This window comes from Canis aureus, chromosome 2 (genome assembly GCF_053574225.1).
Source record: "Canis aureus isolate CA01 chromosome 2, VMU_Caureus_v.1.0, whole genome shotgun sequence".
Classification (NCBI taxonomy): Eukaryota; Metazoa; Chordata; class Mammalia; order Carnivora; family Canidae; genus Canis; species Canis aureus.
The window spans coordinates 65,542,307-65,567,496 of record NC_135612.1 but is presented as its reverse complement, the minus strand read 5'-3'; the positions used below and the strand labels follow the sequence as shown (position 1 = coordinate 65,567,496).

General features: G+C 40.4%; 1 protein-coding gene across 5 annotated transcripts in view; it reads right to left on the bottom strand.

Annotated features, from left to right (window-relative positions):
- FBXL5 (F-box and leucine rich repeat protein 5) overlaps nucleotides 1–12,094 on the bottom strand; it is a 43,920-nt gene extending 31,826 nt beyond the window's left edge. The window contains exons 1-2 of one of the 5 annotated variants that reach the window (XM_077877297.1): nucleotides 11,961–12,094; nucleotides 2,639–2,854 (exon numbers count right to left, since the gene is read on the bottom strand). In XM_077877297.1, the coding sequence (XP_077733423.1) occupies nucleotides 2,639–2,773 (135 nt within the window). In that variant the 5' untranslated portion in view covers nucleotides 2,774–2,854; nucleotides 11,961–12,094. Of the gene's footprint in view, nucleotides 1–2,638; nucleotides 2,855–6,652; nucleotides 6,686–11,090; nucleotides 11,266–11,410; nucleotides 11,652–11,960 lie in introns of those variants that run through there. The other 4 variants (XM_077877301.1, XM_077877291.1, XM_077877274.1 and 1 more) reach the window with 4 other exon arrangements.
- Between the last annotated feature and the right edge of the window lie 13,096 nt (nucleotides 12,095–25,190).

Here is a 25,190-nt window from a genome sequence, read left to right as displayed (position 1 = left end):
CAGGATCTCCAGGATCAAGCCCTGGGCTACAGGTGGCCGCTGCGCCACGGGGGCTGCCCAGGAAATCAGTTCTGCCTCTCTCTCTCTCTCTCTCTCTCTCTCTCTACCTCTCATGAATAAATAGGTGAAATCTTTAAAAAAAAAAAAAAAAAAAAGTCTAAAAAAAATAGCAAATATTTGCTCAAAACTTCTATTGATTTCTAATGTATCCATTTATATAATCTCTGTTTCAGTTTTCCTAATCTACATCTGAGCTGTCCCCAAGTGCTCAGTGGACTGTATCACCACAGAGTCCCTTCAGAATCACTACACAATCCAAAACTGTTATACTATGCTGACGGAAACCCATGTCTATTTCAAAAGGCATACTTCTAAAAGTAAGGGGCTCAGACCAGCTTAAAGTAAAACATTCTAATCCTGGACAGTAACTACAAAGTTCTTTCTCAAATGAACTAAGATCCCATTTCCTCCCTATAACATCTATCACTTCTACATCAGCCCTTTCAACTTAAAACATGTGGTATTTAACAAAACAAGAAAACTTTTTAAATATAGGAATATTTTATCCAGGGACGCCTGGGTGGCTCAGCGGTTTAGCACCTGCCTTTGGCCCAGAGTGTGATCCTGGAGTCCTGGGATCAAGTCCTGTATCAGGCTCCCTGCATGGAGCCTGCTTCTCCCTCTGCCTGTGTCTCTGCCCCTCTCTCTCTCTCTCTCTCTCTGTCTCTCTGTCTCTCATGAATAAATAAATAAAATCTTAAAAAAATATATATGTATTTCTCAATATTCCATTCAATATCCTTTTCTCTGAAGATTCTACGCATTTTCCCTAAGCATGCCCAAGTGGCTTCCATTTCCACTTCAAATGCTAATAATAAACCAAATTTGCTTTTCCAAATCAAATTATTCTTCTGACCTTGAAATCCATCTATGCCTCCTATTAATAAATGCCTACCATTTATTAAGCATAAGCAGTTCAAATCCAATGTGTCCAAAAGGGATCTTTTTATTCCCCAAGCTTTTCTTCTATATTCCCTAAAAATTTAGGCTCAGTTCTCATTTCCTCTCTCCTTCTCTGTTCCTTTTCCCTTTTTATGCAAGCACTACGTGCTATCAGTTTTGTCCTATGTAAATCTCAAGTCTGTCCCCTTCCCTCTACTTTAGTTCAGATCTTAATAATTTTACTGAATAGGTAATACAGGAACATAATATAAAACTGAAAATAGTACAAAGGAGTATTCGATAAAAAGTAAACCACCTTTCCATCAATATCCAGTACCCTATCCTCACCTAATCGCCTACCTCCCTACCAAGGAGTTACTGTATCTTCTTCCAGACACTATTACAATACATTTGAGAATCATCTTCCTACTTCAGTCGTTTCTATCCCTTTAGCCCATCTTCTTCTCTGCTGCAGAACAGGTTTTCTAGAACACAAATCTGTAAGTGAAAGGTGTGTGGCAGTTTGAGACAGTTGCAACCTAAGTCTATGCTTCACTAAGCCACAAGGGAAACTATAAACGAAGATCAAATTTTGAATTTCTATAATATGTAAATATAATTAAAAGGAAAATCTTTCTGCATCATTATCCTAAACTACACTCAAAAATGGCTAATTTTATGTTATACAATTAAAAACTGTCCTGTTTAGGGGCACCTGGCTGGCTCTGTCAATTAGGCATCTGCCTTCAGTTCAGATTATGGTCCCAGAGTTCTAGGATCAGGCCCCGCATCGGGCCTGCTTCTCCCTCTGCCTGCCTCTCCCCTTGCTTGTGCTCTGTCAAATTAATAAATAAAATCTTTAAAAAAAAAAATTGTCCTGTTTAACAATCCCTGCATCCTAAAATATGGAATAAGGAAATATAGTGAACATTATAAGTAACGTTCATTTTTTAAATAAATTTTATAAAATAAAAGTATTCACTCTTGCAACAATCTCACCTTTAGTCATCAGTAACATTTATTATTTATTAGGCATTTATTATACTTTAAGAGTTGAGCAAATGTTACCAAAAAGTAAAAATGTTTCGGTGATTAAAACTTCCATTTACAAAACCAACTTTTAGAGTTAGGGAGTAACATCCACTATAAAATTTTATATATAGTAACGAAAAGGTAACTGACAAAGATTATCATCAACCCAGGACAGGCTTCTCTGAGCCTTCTTCTCAACTAGGTCCCAATTTTGAGCTCTGTCCTTGGCCTACTGAAGTCCAGTTTTAGCAAAAGTTCTGAGTCAGTTTAGCAGAAATCCTTCTACCCTTGGCATCTGATCATTCTCAGTATCATCTATCCACCCTCAATATCTTACCACCCTGATCTGCCTTCAGCAAAAACCCTCTTGAGTCAGTCTAGCAAGATCCTCCCTAGCCTGGATGTTTCCTCTTAGTAATCTTCCTGACCCCACTCTGTTCCTTGGCTACAAATCCCCAGCTATCCTTGATAAATGCAGAATTCAGTCCCATCTCTCTCCTCTCCTGCAAAACCTCAATGCAGTAATCCCTTGAATAAAGTCTTTAACCAGTGTAAGAATATTTTTTCTATAACATAACATCATTTACAATAAAACTCTAACAGTTTTTGCTGACATACAAGCAAATGACACAAGTTATGATAAATGCCCATTTTTGCAACTCACCTTAACATTCTTCAGTCCCTTTTCAAAGAGGCTAAGCATCTCAGAGAGTTTATTGTCAGAATGTACATTATAAATGGTCTGGCTGCGTTGTTGAAGCAAACCAATAATGTATTCGTTTTCGATCTGCTCATGCATTTTGAACTCCTTAAAAGTAGCATACAGAGACTGCAGAAGAGCACGGAAATCATTGTTGTTGGAAAAGTTCGTTTTAGAAAGCTGAATAAAAATTTGAAAAGAAAAGCATAATAAATATATGTAAATAAGCACCAATAAAAATATTCAAATGCATTCTATTTAGTTTTATACATAGCAGAATACATCCTGTATGCTTGGTTCAAGTACAAATAAGGGAAATTTATAAATTAACAAATGATAATAGTATAATAAAAAGTACGCTAGGTCAAAAAGATATTGGCTTGCGCTCTGAAGGGCTTGATGATATAGTTAAATGATGCATGCACCAACCAACACATCACATAATTTCTTTAAATGTAAAGGATTAGACCGGACTCCCTCCAAACCTAAAATTCCATTACTCTGTATACATACTAAATAGATACTCTATAAAGTTATATGAAATTTTAAAATAATTGTGCTAGGATAATGTTACAAGTGCTTTTGTCTTTGTTCAAATGTTCTTTATGCTATTATAATACTTTTACAATGTAAAAATTTAAAAATGCCCTATTATAGTTTGTTTAAACTTTAATATCAAGAGGAGTCTGATCTGTTCCAGAAATAATTATAAAGTATTAAGCTATTAGAATATAGATGATTTGAGGGGAACTAGTTTTTTCTTTCCCCCTTAAAAATGGGATAAAGAGCAGCTTATATAAGAAAGCACATACTTTTCTGAAGTAGTACAACATGGAAACCTAGTACCTCAGGGCATGAGAAAGTAAAAGCACTTGAAGAAAGCTACAAATAATAAAAATACAAAGAAATATATACACTGTCATCTTCTTTAATTCTACTGTTCAACAAAAGAAAATTACTATTTGGATGTAATTTTAATTTTTTACATCTAATGGCAAATTAAATCATCATGTTTACATGCAAAGATCTTATCTAGAAACTTGATTCAAATTAAAGATCAAAATAATATTCAAATCCTCCATTACTTCCATTGTCATATTAAATTTACTATTTTATCAATTCAACTTCAGTTTCAAAATTCATTTTAAGGGGGAAAATCTGATTACATTAAAAACACCATAAGTAGAGGGGAAGAAGCTACTAACAACACACTTTCTGGACTTGGTTTGTCAAGTCTTATCCTGTTTTCCTAAAATGGAGTAGACTCTTAGCTGTCTTAATTGCCTGTTCTCAGCAGGAGTAGCAGGCTCGTGACAAAGCATGAGAAAAAATGGTAAACTCCTAAAGCAAAACTATTCCACTATACATAGCAGAATTAGTTAAGTATCTTATGGAAAAGGCATTATGGATTAGGTATTAAGTCATTTATGGGAATCCAGACCAGAGTCTCTAGGACCAGATCCAGTTCTACCATTTACTTAGCTGTGTAACCCTGGGTAAGTTACTTTTTTCCTTCAATGTCTGTTTCTTCTTGGTGAGAAATGAGGATAACATCTGTACTTTACATGGTTGTTGTAAAATTAAAATGAACTGGTATTTAATAAATGTTAAGTCTCACTAGTTTGAAAATTAATCATTCATTTTTATACATTCTTGCATTGTTTACTGTATTCAAATATTTAATGAGCAGTTATTATGAGCTGAGCATTGCTTCTGGTACTTGGGATAGATACATCAGTGAGCAAAACAAACATCTCTGCTCTACAAGCTGATATTCTAGTGAAGGGAAGTAACACAAAGAACAGCAGCCACAATAAGTAAGTAAGTTATCTAAAACAGGGGTTGGCAACTCTTTCTGTAAAAGGCCAGACAGTAAATATTTTAAGTTCTACAGGGCACACTGTCTGTAGCAACTATTTAATTTACCTGCTGTAACATAGAAGCAGTCCATGAATGAGTGTGGCTATGTTGCAATAAAACTTTATTTATGGACAGAGAAATGTGAATTTTGTATAGTTTTCAAATGTCACAAAATATTATTCCTTTGATTTTCTCCAACCATTTAAAAATGTAAAAACCACTCTTAGCTCCTGAGCCATATAAAAACAACAGGCAGGACAGATTCGGTTAAACCAATGTTGTAGATCTTATCATAAGAAATCCTACACAAGTCCTGGGTGGCTCAGTGGTTTAGCGTCTGCCTTGGGCCCAGGGTGTGATCCTGGAGTCCTGGGATCCAGTCTCACATCGGGCTCCTTGCATGGAGCCTGCTTCTCCCTCTGCCTGTGTCTCTGCCTCTGTGTGTGTGTGTGTGTGTGTGTGTCTCATGAATAAATAAATAAAATCTTTAAAAAGAAAAGAAATGCTACACAAGAGCACAAAAAAATTTACTAGTGGCTAATCTCAGCAAATACTATCATGGGTCATTTTATTTAAATTAAATAAAATTAAATTTTAATTAAAATTTTAATTAAAAATAAGTCTTAGTAGAAGTAAGAAATAAATCTAAAAAAAAACATGGTATTAGCTACGCAAGTTTTAAAAAAACAAAAACGAAAAGCATAGCAAAAAAATAAGTAACACCCTTCCATGACTTAAGGATAATAACATTTTAAAAGACATGCAGGAAATTCTGCATACATTCTCATGGTAGTAAAAAATCTTTCAGATTTAATAACAAGCTAAGATAAGACCAGGTTCATACCACAGATTGAGAACCCAATAAGATGCATCAAAGGATTCTACATTATTCATAGAGTCAATCCAGTTTAGTGGCTAAACTGCTGACTCTGGAGCCAGACTGCTTAGGCATGAATCCATCCCTGCCAGCAAGTCACTACAATGCTCTGTACCTCAGTTTCTTAATCTGTAAAATAAAGTTAATATTAACTACCTCATAGGGTTCTTGTAATAATTCCATAATATATCTAAAGAAAACAAAATATAACGTAGATAAGCTCTACTTGGGTTTTTCTGTTATTTTTATACTTAGCCCAAATAAAACTATCACTAGAAGTCCTTATACTCCCAAATCACTTTATCTCCACTTGAAATGAGCAACTGTTTCAACGTGGTACCTAAAAATCAGTAAATTTAGCAGCTAAAAAGATAACCAGAGCACATACAATTTAACTCTTTAAAAATCTGTTTATATGAATTTTTAAAATTTTCTTTGCCTTTACAAAGCTATTCAAACATACAAACTAGATTGAGACAAAAATAGACCTAGACACTAATGATATGAGACACATTGAGATCCATGATGCACTTATGTACTATAAAAGCATTTTTAGATAAAGTAGGTATTATACTTCCCATTTTATAGATGAAATACCTGAGGCTCAGAAAAAATAACTTGCCCAAAACCATACAACTAGTAGGACTCTTCTTTCCACAAGATACAGTATTAGTCCCAATCATAAGGTTATCTTTCCACATCCAACAGAGTAAACTGTCCGAAAGAATGCTTGCTCTAAAGCAACAGTTCTCACCAAGGGTCAATTCTGCCCCCTAGGAACTAATGGGTGAGGTCATTTTTGGTTGTTACCACTGCAGAAGTGCTACTGACATCTAGTGGGTAAAAGCCAGGGATCCAGCTAAACATCCTACACTGAACAGGACAGCAGCCACAAGAAAAAGTCATCTAGCCCAAAATGTCAATAGTGCTGTGGTTGAGAAATGCTACTCTAAAGAAGTGTTTTTCAAACGCGTTTAACCATGACCTGTTAGTCTGAAATACAATGCAACCTAGACACACACACACACACATCACAAACACTTCAAACAAATTTCAGGAAACAGTATTTCCCTCTCTACCCTGTGATGTACTCTAATATTTACTCTTCCATTTCATTTTTTAAATGCTGTTTCTGACCCACAAAATTGATTTCATGACCCACTAATGGATTATAGGACACACCATGAAAAACACTATGCTACAGTAGGATATAAAAGTTTCTAAATGACCTATAAACTTACATAGTCTGCTGCCTGGCAAATTCAACGATGAACCTATATAGAACAGGATACACATAATCAACGAATAATAACAACCAGTGACATGGCGTATTTTAAAAAGATTTATAACTGACTTTCTGTCTCAGATACTCTACAACCTAAAATCATACAGCCTGGCTTCAAATTGACTTGAAAAGTTGTGTCACTAGATTAAGCTCAAAAATACACATGAAAAATAATACAACAAAAACCCAAACGCTATTACCACAAATAAATTTTTACTTTTTATCCACTCAGTCACACAATGCTTTGGTTCAACCAAAGGATATTTATTCTCAATAAAGAAACCTCAATTAACTATCTAGTCAAACCAACTATATGGACAGAAAAAAAACTATGGCCTGCAGGTGAAATGTTTTGCACAAAATCATGTAATAAGTAATAAGTAGCAGAACCAGTAAGGTAATACAAAAAAACATGGGCTTTGGAAGAGGGAAAAAAGCCTATAATTAAAATTCAGGCTCTCCTAATTACTAGTTGATTGAGTTGGGTTAAGTTACTTAACTAAGTCTGTTTCCTCATCTTTAAATGACAGATAATACTTGTTTCATGGGACTCTTGTGAGGATTAAAAGAAATAACATAAGCATATAGTAAGAACTCATTTACCTTTTCCTTCCTCCCCTAGTTCTCAATTCAATATTCTAATAAACCAATCTTCCCAATGCCAATCAACAGTTTTTACAGATATGCAGAGGAAAAAAAAACTTAATTCTTCATAATATTCATTCAATTTTTTAAATAATCTATTCCAATTATTATAAGCTTATTTCTCTATAAGGACTTCTGTCATAAAATGTCCTTTGTTTATAAAATGATAAGCAAATGGCACTTATTAATATCCTTACCTGAAAAATTTAGACACTCTATAAAAGCCTCCACCACTTCAAACTTTTACAACTGGCTGATGTGTAAGTCTAGGAATCTCCATATTATACACATCATTAGAACCACCACCTACTTTGTTCCCAGAACTCAATTCAAAGACACTGTAACACCACTCCTGACACTTCAATGTCCAGCTAACTGTATGCTTCCCTCCACTCCCACTATACTGCATTTGGATTTCCACCTTAGCACAAATTTAAGATAGTAAAATCCACATCGCACATCACCAGTGCAAGATACTGACAAAACACAGGGCCAACGGACAGTAGAGACTCCACACTTACTGGCAGAATTAATGTCGTTATATTTTGAGGATTAGAGGAAAGACCAAAGAACTGGAGTAAACTGGAAAAAGGATGTCATCCAGTGAAATGTTCACTAAAATTATAACAATTTGGAAGGTCAGTGAATTAGCAAAAAGATTTCGTAACTGGCTGTTACCAAAAAAAATTTTTCAGAAACTACTCTGGTTTCATACAAAGAAAATTAACTAGGAATCAAGATCATGACTTGGGTTTCCATCTGGATCTATAACTCACTGCTTACATAAACTAAGGCTATCTAACCTAGGCCTACAAGTCCCCAGCTGTAAAAGAGAAATGCCCCTTCCTTTACCTACATCAAAGGAATGTTGTCCAGATTAACGGTGAAAAACCTTTCCATAAAACTTAAAGTTTTATTTTTTTATTTTTTTTTTAAAGATTTTATTTTTTAATTCTTATTTATTTATGATAGTCACAGAGAGAGAGAGAGAGGCAGAGACATAGGCAGAGGGAGAAGCAGGCTCCATGCACCGGGAGCCCGACATGGGATTCGATCCCGGGTCTCCAGGATCGCACCCTGGGCCAAAGGCAGGCGCCAAACCACTGCGCCACCCAGGGATCCCAAACTTAAAGTTTTAAATGTAAGAGGAAATCCAAGAGCAAAGGATTAAATTAGGTATTACACAGCAGTATTTAAAATGGCCTACAAGAATAAATAAATCTAAGTAAACTAGTCTAAGCATATAAACGTATAAAGCATATAAACTATTTGATGCTAGTAAATACATGAATGCTTCTAAAATATATTGTATTTGGAAAGTTTGATACTGAAAATAAAACTGTTTTACAATTACTGGGCATTCAGAGTCAACACTTAGAATACAGGGAAATAACATACCTTGTATCTTTTCAGTTTGAGTACAAAAACTAGTTCCCATTTTGTAAAGTTCTACTATAGGCTATAAGGGTTGAATATCCCTGGTCTTTACAACAGAAAGATGATGAAGGCAAAACTTGAGATGACAAATGAATAAAAAAAAAAAAAAATAGTCCTTTTAAGATTACTCAGCCATCATTAAACAATTACTTCTCCACCTTAGCTCCCAAAGGGCATCCTAGGAGAGATTTCCACTAGCCATTAGTATCAAGAAATCTGGATGTAGAATTCCCATACACTTTTTTCCTCCCTAAATCACCTTGGTCTCTGATCTATGGTTTGGAAAACTGCACTTTTCATTTCCTTGATGAATATATACAACAATCTCATTAACTACATCTGATTAAGAATTAGTGGTAATTTTGACTTATGCTATGTCAAATTGAAAATGCTTTCTTAATTACTGTGAGAAGAAACATTTAACTACTGAAAATCTCATTTGACTCACGTATTTTTTTTTTAAATGGCTTTTTTTTTTTTAAATGGCATTGTATGAGGCTGGTTATTCTATCATGTAACTGAATAAAATTGTGACTCTTAACTATTATGGAGAGAATCATAATCATTTAATGAAAGCCTCAAAGTCCCTTGGGAAGTGTACACATGCACAAAATTTTCCATAACAAATTCAGGTGATCTCCAGGCTAAACTAAAGAGACGACTGGGTCTAGCCGTCCTCACTAGCTTTCCCTTTTCGATTTTAAGAAAGCAAAAAAAACCTCCCATTTCAAAAATTTCCTGCAATTAGTGAATAGTGTCAGACTAAGTTCAAAAGCCAAAGGAGGTAAAGACATTATAGCAATCTAACTCAAAAAATTCAGGGTTACACAGCTTAACATACGGCTTACCCACATTCCTTACGCTTCCCCTGGATAAATGGTTCTCACCCTTGGCTGCACACTGGACTCACCTGGGGAGCTTTAAATTATCCTTGAGAAGAGGCTGATTCTCAGTGGTTTGGACATTGGGATTTTTAACAGTCTTTAGGATGATTCTAATCAGCAACCGAGATTTGAGAATCACTGTCCTGGACTGTCCTGTTTAAACCTGCATCTGAATCAGGTATTTTTTAATTTTCAAAATGGAGGGAGGAAAAGGATGGTTGTGAGTGCGTTTTAAATCGTGGGTTTTGAATGTGGCCTAGCACTGAATACGGGGCATTCCCCAACTACCCCACTGGGTTGTAAGAACCCCTCTTTTCCCTCAACAGTGGTTTTGCTCAATGCTATGTAATTTCTGAAAATTCATCAAAGTTGGTTTCTATGCTTAAATAATAGTTGTTTAAATGCTTTTTATCTGGTTCATTTCTACACGAGACAGGACTGCCTGAAGTTTTTGGGATATATGTGCATATATGTGGACTTCCCCCGACGCAAAAATGATAAAAATGTGGACACTTAATACTGTTTTAAAATCATTAAAAAGGCCCTGCATCATCTCCAGAAAGTGCTTTTCTTTTCCCCAGTTAATGTTGCACCAATTAAGAGTCCAAAAAGGTTTTCACAGTTAAACCAACTTTTTCCGAGGTCCCTTTTATTCGAGCCCACGTTAAGAATTCCCAGAGAGAATAGCGGTCTTACAACAAAATCTACAGAGAGTCAATGCTCCAGGACAATAAAAGTTGCAAGGAAAAATTAAAAAAAAAAAAAAAAAAAAGATAACCGTAAATGAAAAGTGCAGCTTCTCCAGTCCCTAGACCAAGAAACCTGGGTTTTCTCCCCCAAGTCAAGCCAGCTGAAAAGCTGGGGTGTAGAAGGAGCAGGGGGTGGTTGGGAGAAGCTGCCCGCTGAGCCAGGAAGCAGCAAGCTAGAGGTTCTCGAGGATGGATGGGTGTTTGCAAGGGGACTCGGGAGCCCCCAAACGGGCCGGGAGCAGGGTAAGGGGCGGTGGTGCTGGGGAGGCGGGGGGGGGGGGGCAGCTGCAGGAACGGCGCGCCCGCGCAGGCGGCCGGCCCGGGGTCCCCGAAGGCCCGCGGGGCGCCCGGGAGCCTGTGTCCCCGAGGGGGAGGGGGCGGGGGCGGGGGCGCGGGCGGGGCGCGGGGGGCCCAGCGCAGCCGCAGCGAGCGCGGCCCTCGGCCGGGGGCACGCAGCGGGGCAGGAGCGGCGCCGCGGGCCCCGAGGGCACGTCCGAGGCCGCCGGGCGGGCGGCGGCGCGGGCTCTCGGGGGAAGGTGCGGGGAGGCGAGCTCGGCGCTGACAGCTGCGTAGGCGGACATCGGCGCGGGCGGCCCCGGGGGCTGCGGGCGCGGCGCAGGCCAGGCCGCCCGGGGACCGGCCCGCGCCGCCCGGAGCAAGAGACCTCGCACGCCGTTACCTTGTCGCAGTAGAGCCCCACCAGCTGCTTCATCCGCCAGTGCGGGGCGGTGAAGACGTCCACTTCTTCGGGGAAGGGCGCCATCGCCGCTGCCTCAGCCTCCGCCTCAGCAGCCGCGGCCGCCGCCTCTCCATAGACACCCTCGCCGCGGGGCAGAGGCGGCGCGCCCCCCTGCGCATGCGCCCGCCCCGTCGGCGCGCGCGCCCGGCCCCCTCCGCCAGCCGGGACGCGGGGGCGCGCGGGCCGCCGCCATGCGGTCGCCGAGGCCCACGTGACCGGGCGCGCGGCGGCGGCCCCGGCGGCGGCCCGCTCGCACCTACCTCCGCCGCCGCGTTCGGAGAGAAACCAAGTCTTTTTACCCTGTTTGTTTCACCACATGAAACACGTCGCCCGAAGGGGTGGGCTGTCGCTGTGGGGCGCTGCCGGCGCTGCCGCTACGCCCAGCGGGCCTTGAGGCCGGGGCGGCCGAGCACAATGGCCGCGCTGAGGCCGGGAGCAGCGGGCGAGACGCCCGTTTGCTGGGGTGGCTGCTCCGCGCGCCCGCGGGCCCTCCCAGGCCGCACTTTGCCCCGCTGCCGTTCCCAGGTGGTTCCCAGGTGGCTCCCAGGTGGCTCCCAGGTGGCAGGCTCGACCTCCCGGCCCGCAGGCCAAAGGCCTCGGCAGTGGGTGCCCCGGACCGACCGACCGAGGCTCGGAGGCCTGCGGCGCCGCGTGCGCGAGCGGACTGGACACCGGCCGCCCCCGGGGTGGGCGCGCCGAGCCGCGGGCTGGGGGCTGGGGCGGGGGCGGGGGGCAGGGCGGCGTGGAATGCGGGAGCCCGAGGAAGCAGGGGGGAAATGTGCCCTGGGCGTCGAGGAGGCAGGAATGTACCTGAAGCACAGAAACTCCAGGTCACGGAGGTCAGGCCTTGGGCGCTGAGGGCAAAGGGCCAACAATCCCCGAAGGTTCGTTCGCGCCCGAAAGAACCTCAGTAGCATCCCTCCCTTGTAAGCAGAGGCTCAGGGAGTAAGGGGACAGGCGAGGTCAAGCAAAAGGCCAGTCTGTTCCCAGAGGTCACCCCCCTCCCCCCCCTCCCCGGCCATCCCGGAGGCCTAGGGAGACTCTTACGGGCTCTGCGAATCCTGACCAACTCTCCACTGGTTGGCTGGAGAACTAACTAACGGAGTCAGTCATAGAGAAATGGGAGGAAACAGAGAATGCTAAGAACCTAGAAGTGTTTGGTTATTTGCTTAGTGACTATAACCTGCAGGAGGACAAGAACCAGATGTGTTCTGTTCGCTCCTTTGTTCCTATTATCTGCCATAGTTCCATGACAAGGTGGACAGGTTTGATGAATATTCAAGAACTGATGGCGTAGAAGGCAAGAAAGAACCTTGCAGTAGAGGGCATCTGTTTGTTTCTAACGCACGGATTGGAGATAAAATTAGATTCCTGGTTTTGCCAGATACCGCTTGTATGACTTTGAATAAGCTACATGAGATCTTTCAGCCTCAGTTTCCTCATACAGAAAATGGAGACAAAACTACCATGGACTAAATGCTTGTGTCTTCAAATTCACTTGTTGAACCCTCTTCCTCACCATGTGATGGCATAAGGAGCTAGGCCTTTGGAAGGTAGTTGGATTAGATGAAGTCATGAAGACAAAGCCCTCAAGGTGGGCAGCCCCAGTGGCCCAGCGGTTTAGCACGGCCTTCAGCCCACAGCCTGATCCTGGAGACCAGGGATGAGTCCCGCATCAGGATCCCTGCATGGAGCCTGCTTCTCCCTCTGCGTGCGTGTGTGTGTGTGTGTGTGTGTGTGTGTGTCTTTCTGTGTCTGTCATGAATAAACAAATAAAATCTTTAGAAAAAAAAAAAAGTCCTCATGATGGATTGTTGCCCTTCTGAGAGTCACTAGAGAGCTTGCTTCCTTCCCCTTATAAGGCAGTTTGCAAACCTGAAGTGGGCACTCACCATATTGGCACCCTGATCTTGGACTTCCAACCTCTAGAACCATGAGAAATAAATTTCAGTTGTTTGTAAGCCATCCAGTCTATGATATCTTCATTACAGCAGTCTGAGCTAAAACAAATACCTCCTTATGGCACTGCTATGAGAAGAGAGTTCATATATTTGAAATGTTTATATTGGCACCTGGCACATAGTAAGTACTGTCTATAAGCTGTTATTATTAAATAAAACAACTTGTGAAGTAGTCCTGTAGGAAACTAAGTCTTGAAGAAATTCTGGTAATTGCCTAGCATCCCATAAATCAGTAACCGAATAATCCGGCCATACGAATCTTGGTCCAGTGACACCCTCTCAGACACTGTATTACTTGTGTGGGATACAGAGATGAGGTTTATGCACAGTCTATCCTAAAGACACAGGAATAACACTTAAGTAATAGAATAAGATTTCTTAATAGCTCGGTTATCCTCTTCCCCTTTCTCCTCCTTTCTTTTAAACTCTGCTCTTTCACTACGGCTTTGCTTCTACTTTTTTGTTATCCCCCAGAAGACATTTTCTTATTTCCTCTCTATTTCTTTACTTCATTCTGATCTTTCACTCCAGCTGTCTTAAAATGTACAGACTTCAAGTGAACCAGTTACATGGAGAAATGAGAGTTCCATGAGAACATGCACTTCGTTTCATGCTCAGTACTTAAAACAATGCCTGTCATACAATCAGTACTCAATAATCTGTTGAATAAAAAAAGGAATGGGGTACCTGGCTGGCTCAGTCGGTGGAGCATGCAACTTTTGATCTTGGAGTTGTAGGTTTGACCCCCATGTTGAGTGTGGAGATTACCTAAAAATAAAAATCTTAAGGGATGCCTGGGTGGCTCAGTGGTTGAGTGGCTGCCTTTGGCTCAGGGCGTGACCCCAAGTTCCCCACATCGAGTCCTACATTGGGCTCCCTGTGTGGAGCCTGCTTCTCCCTCTGCCTGTATCTCTGACTCTCTCTCTCTCTCTCTCTCTGTGGGTGTCTCTCATCAATAAATAAAATCTTTAAAATAAGTAAATAAAATAAAAATCTTAAAAAAAATAAAAGAAAGAGAGATGCCTAGATGGCTCAGTGGTTGAGTGTCTGCCTTTGGCTCAGGGTGTAATCCTGGAGTCCTGGGATCAAGTCCCATATCAGGCTCCTCGCAGGGAGCCTGCTTCTCCCTCTGCTAAGCCTCTACCTCTCTCTGTGTCTCTCATGAATAAATAAATGAAATATTAAAAAAAAAGGAAGGATTGAGAGAAGTTCCTGACATTCTTTAATTTCCTCATTTTCACTGACTTTTAATACACCATGTTCTATTTCCCAATCCCTGTTTGTGTCCGTGTTGTTCACCTGTGCACCTCCTGAAGCAAGCAAATTAAATAAGTATTTCACAACAAGGAAAAAATCCATCCAGACACAATTTTGCTGTAACCTAGAATTTAAAGCTGTGTAGTCAGCTCAACAGTAATAACAGCCCCTCTGGATTCTGGTCATTTCAGGGAATTTGCTTAAGATGACAAAATGAAAAAAAATACAATGATAAAAAAAATAAGTTCTGTGGTCATTCTTCCCTTTGAAGGAAGCTGTTAACATTAGCTCCATGTGCTGAATATTGTAGCAATTAATCACTGGCTATATCTAGAATAAATGATTGATTTACATTAAACTTTAGCCCCAGAAAGAAGGCATTGTTACTGAGGCCAAGGTTGTCAATTTAATCACCTCTCTATGATTTTTTTTTCATATATGACAGAAAAGTTCTAACTGACCATCTATCTATCAGCTACCACAAGGAGACTGGATAGGCACATGAACAGAGCCATGAACATCCACATCGTATGGTGCCTGATGTATCGATGGTTCCTTCTTTCCTGCTCTCATTCTCTATGAAAAACTGCATGCCACAGGGGAAAGACAAAAAAAAGATGCCAAATCATTTCGTGGTGACCTAAAAATATGATGGTGAGCCTCCTCGCTAGTATTTTCCAACCCTAGTTTTGAGAGCTCTGGAAAGGATTAGTGGTCAAGGAAAGTCAATTCTAAGGCATTTAACTCTGTTTATCTGAGTGACACAGCACTTTCCCCAACAAGGGGTGAGTTGTGAAAACAAGCAGTGAAAGAATGTTGCTCTTGCAAAAACAGTTGGAATCCCAATCCTAACTCAGTACCAGAATTCATCCTCACTGTCAGTCAGAACAGCCAATCAACATTTTGCTGCAGCAGGCTAGGCTGATTTAGGAGTACAGGTTGTAGTAGGGATGATGGTGATAGCATTATTTAAAAAAAAATAAATAAATAAATAACCAGACTTGAAATGCAATGTCAGAGGTTACTTTTTCTTTCTTTTTTTCATCTTCCTTTAGGACATTTTGTATGCAAATCGCCCTCAGAAAATGAAATATATATAGGCCTGCAGTTTTTCCCAAATCCTTACTTTTTTTTTAAGATTTTATTTATTTATTCATAAGAGACACAGAAAGAGAGAGGCAGAGACACAGCAAGAGGGAGAAGCAGACTCCCCAAAAGGAGCCCGATGTGGGACTTGATCCCGGATCCTGGGATCACATCCTGAGGCAAAGGCAGATGCTCAACCACTGAGCCACCCAGGTGCCCCTCTAAATCCTTACTTTCTAAAATTTATCTTAAGGATGCCTGGGTGGCTAAGCAGTTGAGCATCTGCCTTTGGCTCAGGGCATGATCCCGGAGTTCTGGGATGAGTCCCACATCAGGCTTCCTGCATGGAGCCTGCTTATCCCTCTGCCTATGTCTCTGCCTCTCTCTCTGTGTCTCTCATAAATAAACAAATAAAATATTTAATAAATTTTATTTTAAATGGTGAATGATATTTCCTTTTTAGTGTCACTATGTAATTATAGATGAGTTACTGTGTATATGAGCTTGCTAGGGCTGCCATAACAAAATACCACAGACTGGGCAGTTTACACAACAGATATGTATTTTCTCACTATTCTGAAAGTCCAATATTGAGGTGTCAGCACATTTGATTCCTTCTGAAGCTTCCCTTGTTGGCTTGCATACAGCTACCTTCTCACAGTGCCCTCACGGGCCTTTCCTCTGTGCCTATATGTGTCTGCTGTCTCTATGTTCTAATCTCCTTTTTGTATAAGGACATCAGTCAGATTGCATTAGGGCCCACCCTAACCACATCTTTGAAACTTACCTCTTTAAAGACCTGATCTCCAAGTATAGTCCCATTCTGCAATACTAAGGGTTAGAGCTTCAATGTACAAATTTTAGGGGAATACAATGCAGCCTGTAACACTATGGAAAGAAAAGTTTGTCACAAAGATATGATAAAACTTTTTGACCAAACAATGACCAAAACAACAACAACAACAACAACAACAACAAAGCACCTGGAAACAACTAGATGTCCCTTAGTAGGATACTGGATATCAGATAAATAAAATATAGCACATTCATTCATTAGACAAGTATGCCTCTGTGTTAAAAAAAAATCATAAGATACATCTATGTTTGCTGATGAAGGACAAAACCAACATTTTCTAAGTTAAAAAAAAAACAATGTAGAGAATATTTTGTTAAATATGATCTCCTTTGTGTTAAAAAAAAAAAGCATGTTTCTAGAATAAAAACAGAAATTTGTAAGTGGGGTATCTGGGATGGAAAGCAGTTACATACTTTTTAAATATGTACCCTTTGGTGCAGTTTTAAAATTTGGAAAGTAAAAATTTGTTAATAAGAATGAATTTTAAAAGAATTTAGGCAATGGGATACCTGGGTGGCAGCAGTTGAGCATCTGCCTTTGGCTCAGAGAGTGATCTGGAAGTCCCAGGATCAAGTCCCACATTGGGCTCCCTGCATGGAGCCTGCTCCTCCCTCTATGTCTCTGCCTCTCTCTCTGTGTCTCTCATGAATAAATAAATAAAATCTTTAAAAAATAATAAAAAATAAAATAATTAAGGCAATAACTTTTAAATCTTTAAAAATACTATTAAAGAAAAAATGTTTGGTTACAAATAATCAGTAGCAATGGGGCTAATTGGACATAGAGCCATTTTATGTTTATCCTAAAACTTTTTTTAATTTATTTTTTTAATATATTTTAAATTTTATTTATTTATTCATGAGAGACACAGGGAGAGAGAGACAGAGAGAGAGAGAGAGAGAGGCAGAGGGAGAAGCAGGCTCCATGCAGGGAGCCCGACGTGGGACTCAATCCCGGGACTCCAGGATCACGTCCTGGGCCGAAGGCAGGTGCTAAACCGCTGAGCCACCCAGGGATCCCCTATCCTAAAATTTTATTCTGATGTGTGTTGTACATCTGCTTTGCCTCTGGTTTCTCTGTGTACACTACTACCCTTTGATCCACAATCATCTTTCCCATCAGACTGGAAGCATCTTTGAGGGTACAGACAGTGTTTTAATGACACTGGGGAAATTGGTCTGGTAGAATGTTAATTGGAATGAGCAAGACCAAAATTGTACTTAATGTATAATCTATTACCCTGTTTACAGAATGCATAAGAAAAATTGGAAATAGGACAGCCTGGGTGGCTTGGCAGCTTAGCACCACCGCCTTCAGCCCAGGGCCTGATCTGGAGACCCGGGATTGAGTCCCACACCGGGCTCCCTGCATGGGGCCTGCTTCTCCCTCTGCCTGTGTCTCTGCCTCTCTCTCTCTCTCTCTCTCTCTTTCTGTGTCTCTCATGACTAAATAAATAAAATCTTAAAAAAGAAAAAGAAAAATTGGAAATAAATGAGGCAAAATCTAGGGGCTCCTGGGTGGTTCAGTCAGTTAAGCATCTGCCTTGGGCTCAGTTAATGATCCCAGGGCTCCCCAAATTGGGCTCCCTGCTCAGAGAGGAGTCTGCTTCTCCTGCCCCTCACCCCTCATGCTCTCTCTCTCTCTCCCCCTCTCAAATAAATAAAATCTAAAAAAAAAGAGGCAAAATCTTAAGTCTCCTCTAAGTGGTAAGAATTATAGGTGAATCCCCCCTTCTTTTACATTTTTTTCTATTCTTTCCAATGCTTTAAATGAACATGTTTTATTTTTAATGTCAGAAATACAGAAATGAGCATATTACAATCTGATGATTTTTTTTTTAAGATTTTGTTTATTTATTCATGAGAGACACAGAAAGAGAGAGAGAGAGAGGCAGAGACACAGGCAGAGGGAGAAGCAGGCTCCCTGCAAAGAGCCTGATGCGGGACTTGATCCCAGACCCCCAGGATCATGCCCTGAGCCAAAGGCAGATGTTCAACCTCTGAGCCACCCAGGTGTCCCATGACAATTATATTTTATAAATACATTTAAAAGGTGCTAAAAGGGGGCACTTCGGTGGTTCAGTGGGTTAAGCATCATCCAACTCTTGATTTCCACTGAGGTCACGATCTCAGAGTCATGAGACTGAGCATCAGGCTGTGGGATGGGTATGGAGTCTGCCTAAGATTCTCTCTCTCCTTCTCCCTCTGCCTTCCCCCCTCTAAAAAAAATGTGGGGGCTAAAGGAAATATACCAATTAAGGGGTATAAATCTATGTCTTACTCATCCCACAGCATACCTGTAACCTTACACTGAAAAACAATTTTGTCATTAGTTTATGTCAACAAACTAAATGACTAATATATGCTCTTATTCTCTGAACTGGAGTCAACGGTTACTAGGAAGAGTATGGGCTACATCATAAACTACATGTGTCCAAATATAGAATAGTCTCCATCCGCAGGTTACCTTTTGAAAATTAGTAGTTCAGATAATGCTAAGATCAGATTTTGCTTCATTACAAATATGGACATATAAATGTGCATGATGGTTCACATTTGCATTTCTTTGCAAAAATCCCAAACAGTTAAGAGCCCTCCATTTCCTAAACGCACCTGTGTGTCACTTATCTTATTCTCAATAAGTATTGCCAAGTCAACACCAACTCCTTTACTTTCAGTCAAAGGCCCTATTATGGGCTAACTTGCATGGAACAGGATGGTGCAGTATATATAACCTGAGGGAAAGGTGGCTACTTTTAAAGACAACTTGACTCAGCTGTTTGTACCATGTAGCCATGAAAAGCCTCACAAGTTTCTGGAATGGAAAAGACCGATAAGCTTCCTGTAAATTGTCGGACTTACATTTATTGTAATGATGAAATCTGGCAGGCAATTGCTTAATCCCTGCAGGGCAGGGGTGGAGTGGGTAGTATTAGGGAAGTGCCAGTTCTGTTTCCTTCCTCCTTCCCACTGACATTTTTAAAAACCCTCATAAACCCAAAACACAGTACAAAAAATATCTGGAATTACATAAGACAACTCTTGGTAAATTCTTAAATGCTGACAGCTTTGTAGGCAGAAAGAAACATGAGTGTCATATACACCTCTGATTCCTGTTAACTAATAGCTCTTTGTTTTTTAATAGCCTGGTTAATACATAAAACATAGACCAAAGTTCTGATTCTACTTCTGCCCACTACCTACTGACCCATGGAACCTTGGGCTAATCATTTGCCCTTTCTGGGACAGTTTTGAGAGTGATAAGGCGTGATAAGTAATTAATACATAGAATCTACAACACATGTAAAAACTACTCTCCCAGACAACTGCTCTCCTATTATGGAAAATCAATCACCAACCACCCAGATAAGTCTATCAAGAGTTAGTTGACCTTTACTCAATCATTATTTTCTTTGTGTAACTAGTTTAACTGTAATTAGTTTAACTGCGGTTCATTTTACTGTGATTAGTTCCATTCACAATTACAGATTTACGTACATTTAATCTTTCCAACCTCTAAGTGAACCAATTCATGAGAAATGATATCCCTCCCTTTGCAGACATCATAGTATTCTACGATCTGCCTCTAAACATAAGGGTGTATTACGCATTGATAATAGCCACCAATTATTGAAAGACTAACTCTATACCAAGCTTCACATTATCTCACAATATTGTGAAGTAGGCACTGCCAACCCAATTTTACTGGAACTGAAGCTCAGAGGGGCAGCAGTAGGACTTGAAGCCAGGACTCATTTTCTTAACACACCACAATGGGCTTCCTCTTATATAGCTATCACACTTCATTTTCTGTGAAGCACAAGTCCAATGCAGCTTTGCTGGGAGTTTCATCAGTGAAAAGGGGTGGAGAGAGTGGGAAATAATATATTGACAGAACAGGAGGCAGAGTGCACACTGCTTCAAGGTTCTTAGCTAAGTGTTTGTGATCAGCTAAATTAACAGTAGAAGATCTGAAATAATAACGAGGAGGCAATAAGCTATGGTACTACTAGCAATAAAAGTGCCATAAGTCTTCACCCAGAGAGTTCAAATGCCAAGAGCACCTGAACCAACCCTGTCCTTGCACCATTCCTCAAAACATGATCCTTGAAGAACCTTCATTAGAACCACAATAGGTCCTTTTAAAGATTTGATTTCTAAGACTCACCCTTGGACAGTCTATTCAGTAAATTTGGGGCAAGGTCTCAGGCTCTGTATATGATTCTTATGAAACTAAAGTTTGAGAAATACTATTCCAGTTATTTTGCTTTCACAATTAAAACTATTTTTCAAACTTGATGAGGTGTTTGTAGAATTCATGGAACTCATGGTATCATTTGCAAAATGTGACATGATACATTAAACGTGATATAGCTAAAGATGGATTACTCTAGAAATCGTACAGAACTGGGAATAAACAGACCTGAGCTCAACTCTCTCCTCTCCTGCTTAGTAGTTATGCAATTCTGAATGAGTTTCTGAACATCTCTGAGCCTTAATTTCCACCGCTTTAAAATATAGATAACACCTTTATGGGGTCTTGTGAAGACTCAGACAATATATGTGTAATGCCTGATACATAATAGCTGTCAAATGAATGATAGGTATTCTTTTTTTTTTTTTTAAAGATTTTATTTATTTATTCATGAGAGATACAGAGAGAGAGAGAGACATAGGCAAAGGAAGAAGCAGGCTCCCTGTGGGGAGCCTGTTGCAGGACTTGATGCCAGGACCTGGGATCACAACCTGAGCCAAAGGCAGATGCTCAACCACTGAGCCACTCAGGTGCCCCAATGATAGGAATTCTTATCATTAAACATCCAACACTGTATAAAATAGGATGCCATATCTTTTTTTTTTTTTTTAATATTTTCTTTATTTGAGAGAGAGCAAGTGAGAGGGAGAGAGAACCTAAGCAGACTCTGCGCTAAGCACAGAGCTCAATGCAGGGAGGGCTTGATCCTACAACTGCAAGATCATGTCCTGAGCCAAAACCAAGAGTCGGACACTTAACCGACTGAGCCACTCAGGCATCCCTAGAATGCCATATCTTAACAGACTCTAGTATTAAGAGACACTGAGGAGGGCACCTGGGTGGCTTGGTCAGTTGAGTGCCCAACTCTTGATTTCAGCTCAGGTGATGATCTCAGGATTCTGAGATCGAGCTCCATCATGGGCTCCATGCTCAGTGCAGTTTGCTTGGGATTCTCTCTCCCTCTTCCTCTGCTCCTACCCCCACTTGTACACATATACTCTCTCTCTAAAATAAATAAATAGACAAAATCTTTAACAAAGAGAGAGAGAGAGATTAGGGACCAGAGGTTTCAAAATGGTTCAATCCATTATAGTGATCCAGAACACCAGCTTTGGAATTAGAGTCAGCCTGGGTTCAAATCTCAGCTGGTCTACTTTCTCACCACTAGCATAGTAAATCAGAACTTCTTTTGCCTTCTGGAAATGAGGATTTTGTTAATATTGTTAAGCCACAAACCTATTCATTATTCTGCTAAATAAACTGTAAAATGGAAATAATACTACCTATCACAATCGTCTGAGAATGAAGTGAGATTATACGGGTAAAGAGTTTATGACCATGTCTGGTATATGATCAAAGAGCTTTTAAAAGGAAAAATCTGCTCATTTCTATTACTTTTCTTTTTTTTTTTTTTTAATAATTATCTTTTTTTTTTAACTTTTATTTATTTATGATAGGCACACAGTAAGAGAGAGAGAGAGGCAGAGACACAGGCAGAGGGAGAAGCAGGCTCCATGCACCGGGAGCCTGACGTGGGATTCGATCCTGGATATCCAAGACCGCGCCCTGGGCCAAAGGCAGGCGTCAAACCGCTGCGCCACCCAGGGATCCCATCATTTCTATTACTTTTCAACAAACACTGTGTGAATACAATGGGTCAGGAACTCCAGATTCAGTATATCCAAGAATGAACTCACCATTTTCTCTGACCTCCGAGTTTGTCAATCCTCTGTATTTTCATTTCAGTGACTATTATTGCTGCTCATCTAGTTAGATGAGCTGTGTACCCTAGCTAAAATAATGATAGCAAACAAACTTGAGTACCAGGCACTCTTCTAAGGACTCCTTTGGTATTAAATTATATCTATTCACACAGAATGACTGTATGAAGTGTAGGTACTACTATCATCTGCATTTTACAGATGAAAGAACTGAGATGGACAGGATACATGATTTGCCCAAGGCAATCCTGGAACAGCAGAGTCAAGTTTCAAATCTACACAGTATAGTCTCAGAACCTATATCTTTTAGTGTACATAATATTGCCTCTAGGGGTGCTTTGCTGACTCAATGGCTGGAGCATGTGACTCTTGATCTTGGGGTTGTGAGTTTAAGCCCCACACTGGGTGTAGCAATTATTTTTTTTTAAGTCTTAAAAAGAAATACTGCCTCTAAAGATTTTTGAGTTATTTTAGAAGCTCTCACTCTCCATCACTTCAATATCTAATAAGATACATAGTCCTTTTAAACATCTCTGATCCACCCCCTCTTCTCTATTCACACTAATACAGACCTAAGTTAGAGCCAATTGATGTTCTGATTGAACTATCAGTCTCCTTAATTTTGGCTGCTTCTCATTCAATTGTTCCATCAAACGAACTTGTCAGAAGTATATCTAAAACACAGATATGCTAAATGACTCTTAGTTAAAAACATGTAATGGCACCTCAATTTCTACAGAATAGGACCCAGGATTCTACATAATACTTCTATGTGCTGTTCAATAAGGCAACCAGTGCAGTATCTCCCTTACAATGACGAATACATTGCATCTTATTTTTATTGATATCAATGTGTCTTTTTCCTCACTAAAGTGGGCTCTCTTTGAAAGTAGGGATACTTTTGTTTATCCTTATATAACCATATTGCCCCAGGCTCCAAGAGCCCACAGGTACAAATGAGGTCACAATATCATCAATATATGAATCTTACTCCTTCATTGCTCCTCTAGCAAGTGCAGGACATGTAGCTTCAGCAAAATCCATCATACTACAAAGTACTCCTGACTCCCTAGGAATGTTTCCCACATACTCAGTAGCAGATTCTCTCCCCACGGTAGCTAGGCTGCTACCCCACATGACAAGTGAGCCACTGTGGTTCTCCCGTTCTTCCTTTGAGCCCTGTATTCTGATTGTCAGAATGAGCTATGTGCCATAAGTACTAAAAGAATAGCTTTCTTCCTTGTGAAATACTGTTAAAGTAGGGTTGCCTCTAGCTCCCTGGGCATCAGATACACTCTCAGGAATCTGAGCCAGGACAAATTTGAGGTACAGCCACGCCATCGTATTCAGAATCCCTCCTTTACTCCAACAATGGTTTTAGTACCAGTCCAACTCATTTCTTTTTCCCTTAGTATGATCTGCCTTGCTCAAGTCATCACAGAAAATTTGGTGGAGGGTTGCTGGAGAATCCACCAAGCCAACACACACACACACACACACACACACAAAAGAAAGAAAGAAAAAAGAAAATTTGGTGAAACTTTTATGGGGCCACCCTACCAGTATGCCAAGTATATTTAATATTATTTGAGTCCAGAGTGCCTGCAGAGAACACTCAAAGGATATGATCTAAGCTACAACTGTCTCCCCCTTCCCACACCCCTCACCAATTCCACTGCCTAACACGGAGCTTTGTGCATACTAAAGTCTCAATAAATGTTTTTAAACATAATAAAAATGATTTTTATGCCATTTGAGAAGAGCTAAATTTTATCTGAGGGAAGGAACACAAATTTAGGTTGAGACTCTCTGGCCCTCAATCCAAAATTACAAAGAAATTCTGGCACTTAAGGAAAAAAGCAAAAAACATGGGCTGTCACCTGAGATGCATTTGACTGTTGCCAGGATTCTAAAGACTACAGTATATGTGCATTTATGTTCTCCAAATGACTCCTCCAAAGGAATCTGGGTCACAAGTGTTCATGACTGCAAGCCAAACCCTTTGGTTGAAGTGAGAGAAAGCTAGGTCACATTTCTGGAGGCCCACTGTAGACAAAATTGCCTCAAGTTCCTGTTGACACACTCCTTTTAAAAGGAATGCTTACCTGGTGGTGATGACCTCCCCATGAGAACATAAATCCTTGTGAAGGACCTCTTCCACCAGTCTCCAGAGAGAAGAGGAAGCACAAGAAGACGTGCCTAGGGCAGAGCCCCAAATCCTATTTCATGGGTAAGAAGTACCCAGAATGCTACAAAATCACCACCATCGTTAACCATGCATAAACAGTAGTTTTGTGTGTTGGTTGCTCCAATGTCCTTTGCCAGCCTATAGGAGGAAAAGCAAGGCTTAGGGAAGAACGCTCCTACAGATGGAAGCAGCACTAAAAGCACCCTGAATCAAGATGAGAAACCATTCCTTTAAACACATTTTGGATAAAACAAACAATAAAAACCATTTTGTTGTCTTGTTCATATGTAATGTAAATCTTTTAGGCTGATTTGACTTTCCTGTTTTAAATACAAGGTATTTGTTGTTTGTTGTAATTTTGATGAAACTGCAACCTGTTTACACAATGTGGTATTAGTGGAGAAAATTCACCCAAATTGCTAACTAGATCAGGGTTTTAAACATTGGTAGTGTTTCCAGTTCATTGGTATTAAATAAGACTCATTTAAAAAGAAATCACTAGTTGTTGAGTACTTCCCAGTTTAAAGTGAAATTATAGGAGTACCTGGGTGGTTCATTTGGTTAAGCGGTTAGGTGTCTGCCTTCAGCTCAGGTCATGGTCTTAGGTCCTGGGGTCAAGCCCTGCACTGGGCTCTCTGTTCAGCCAGGAGTCTGCTTCTCCCTCTCCCTCTCTGTCCCCATCCATGTTTTCCCCCCGTCTCTCAAAAACTATATAAA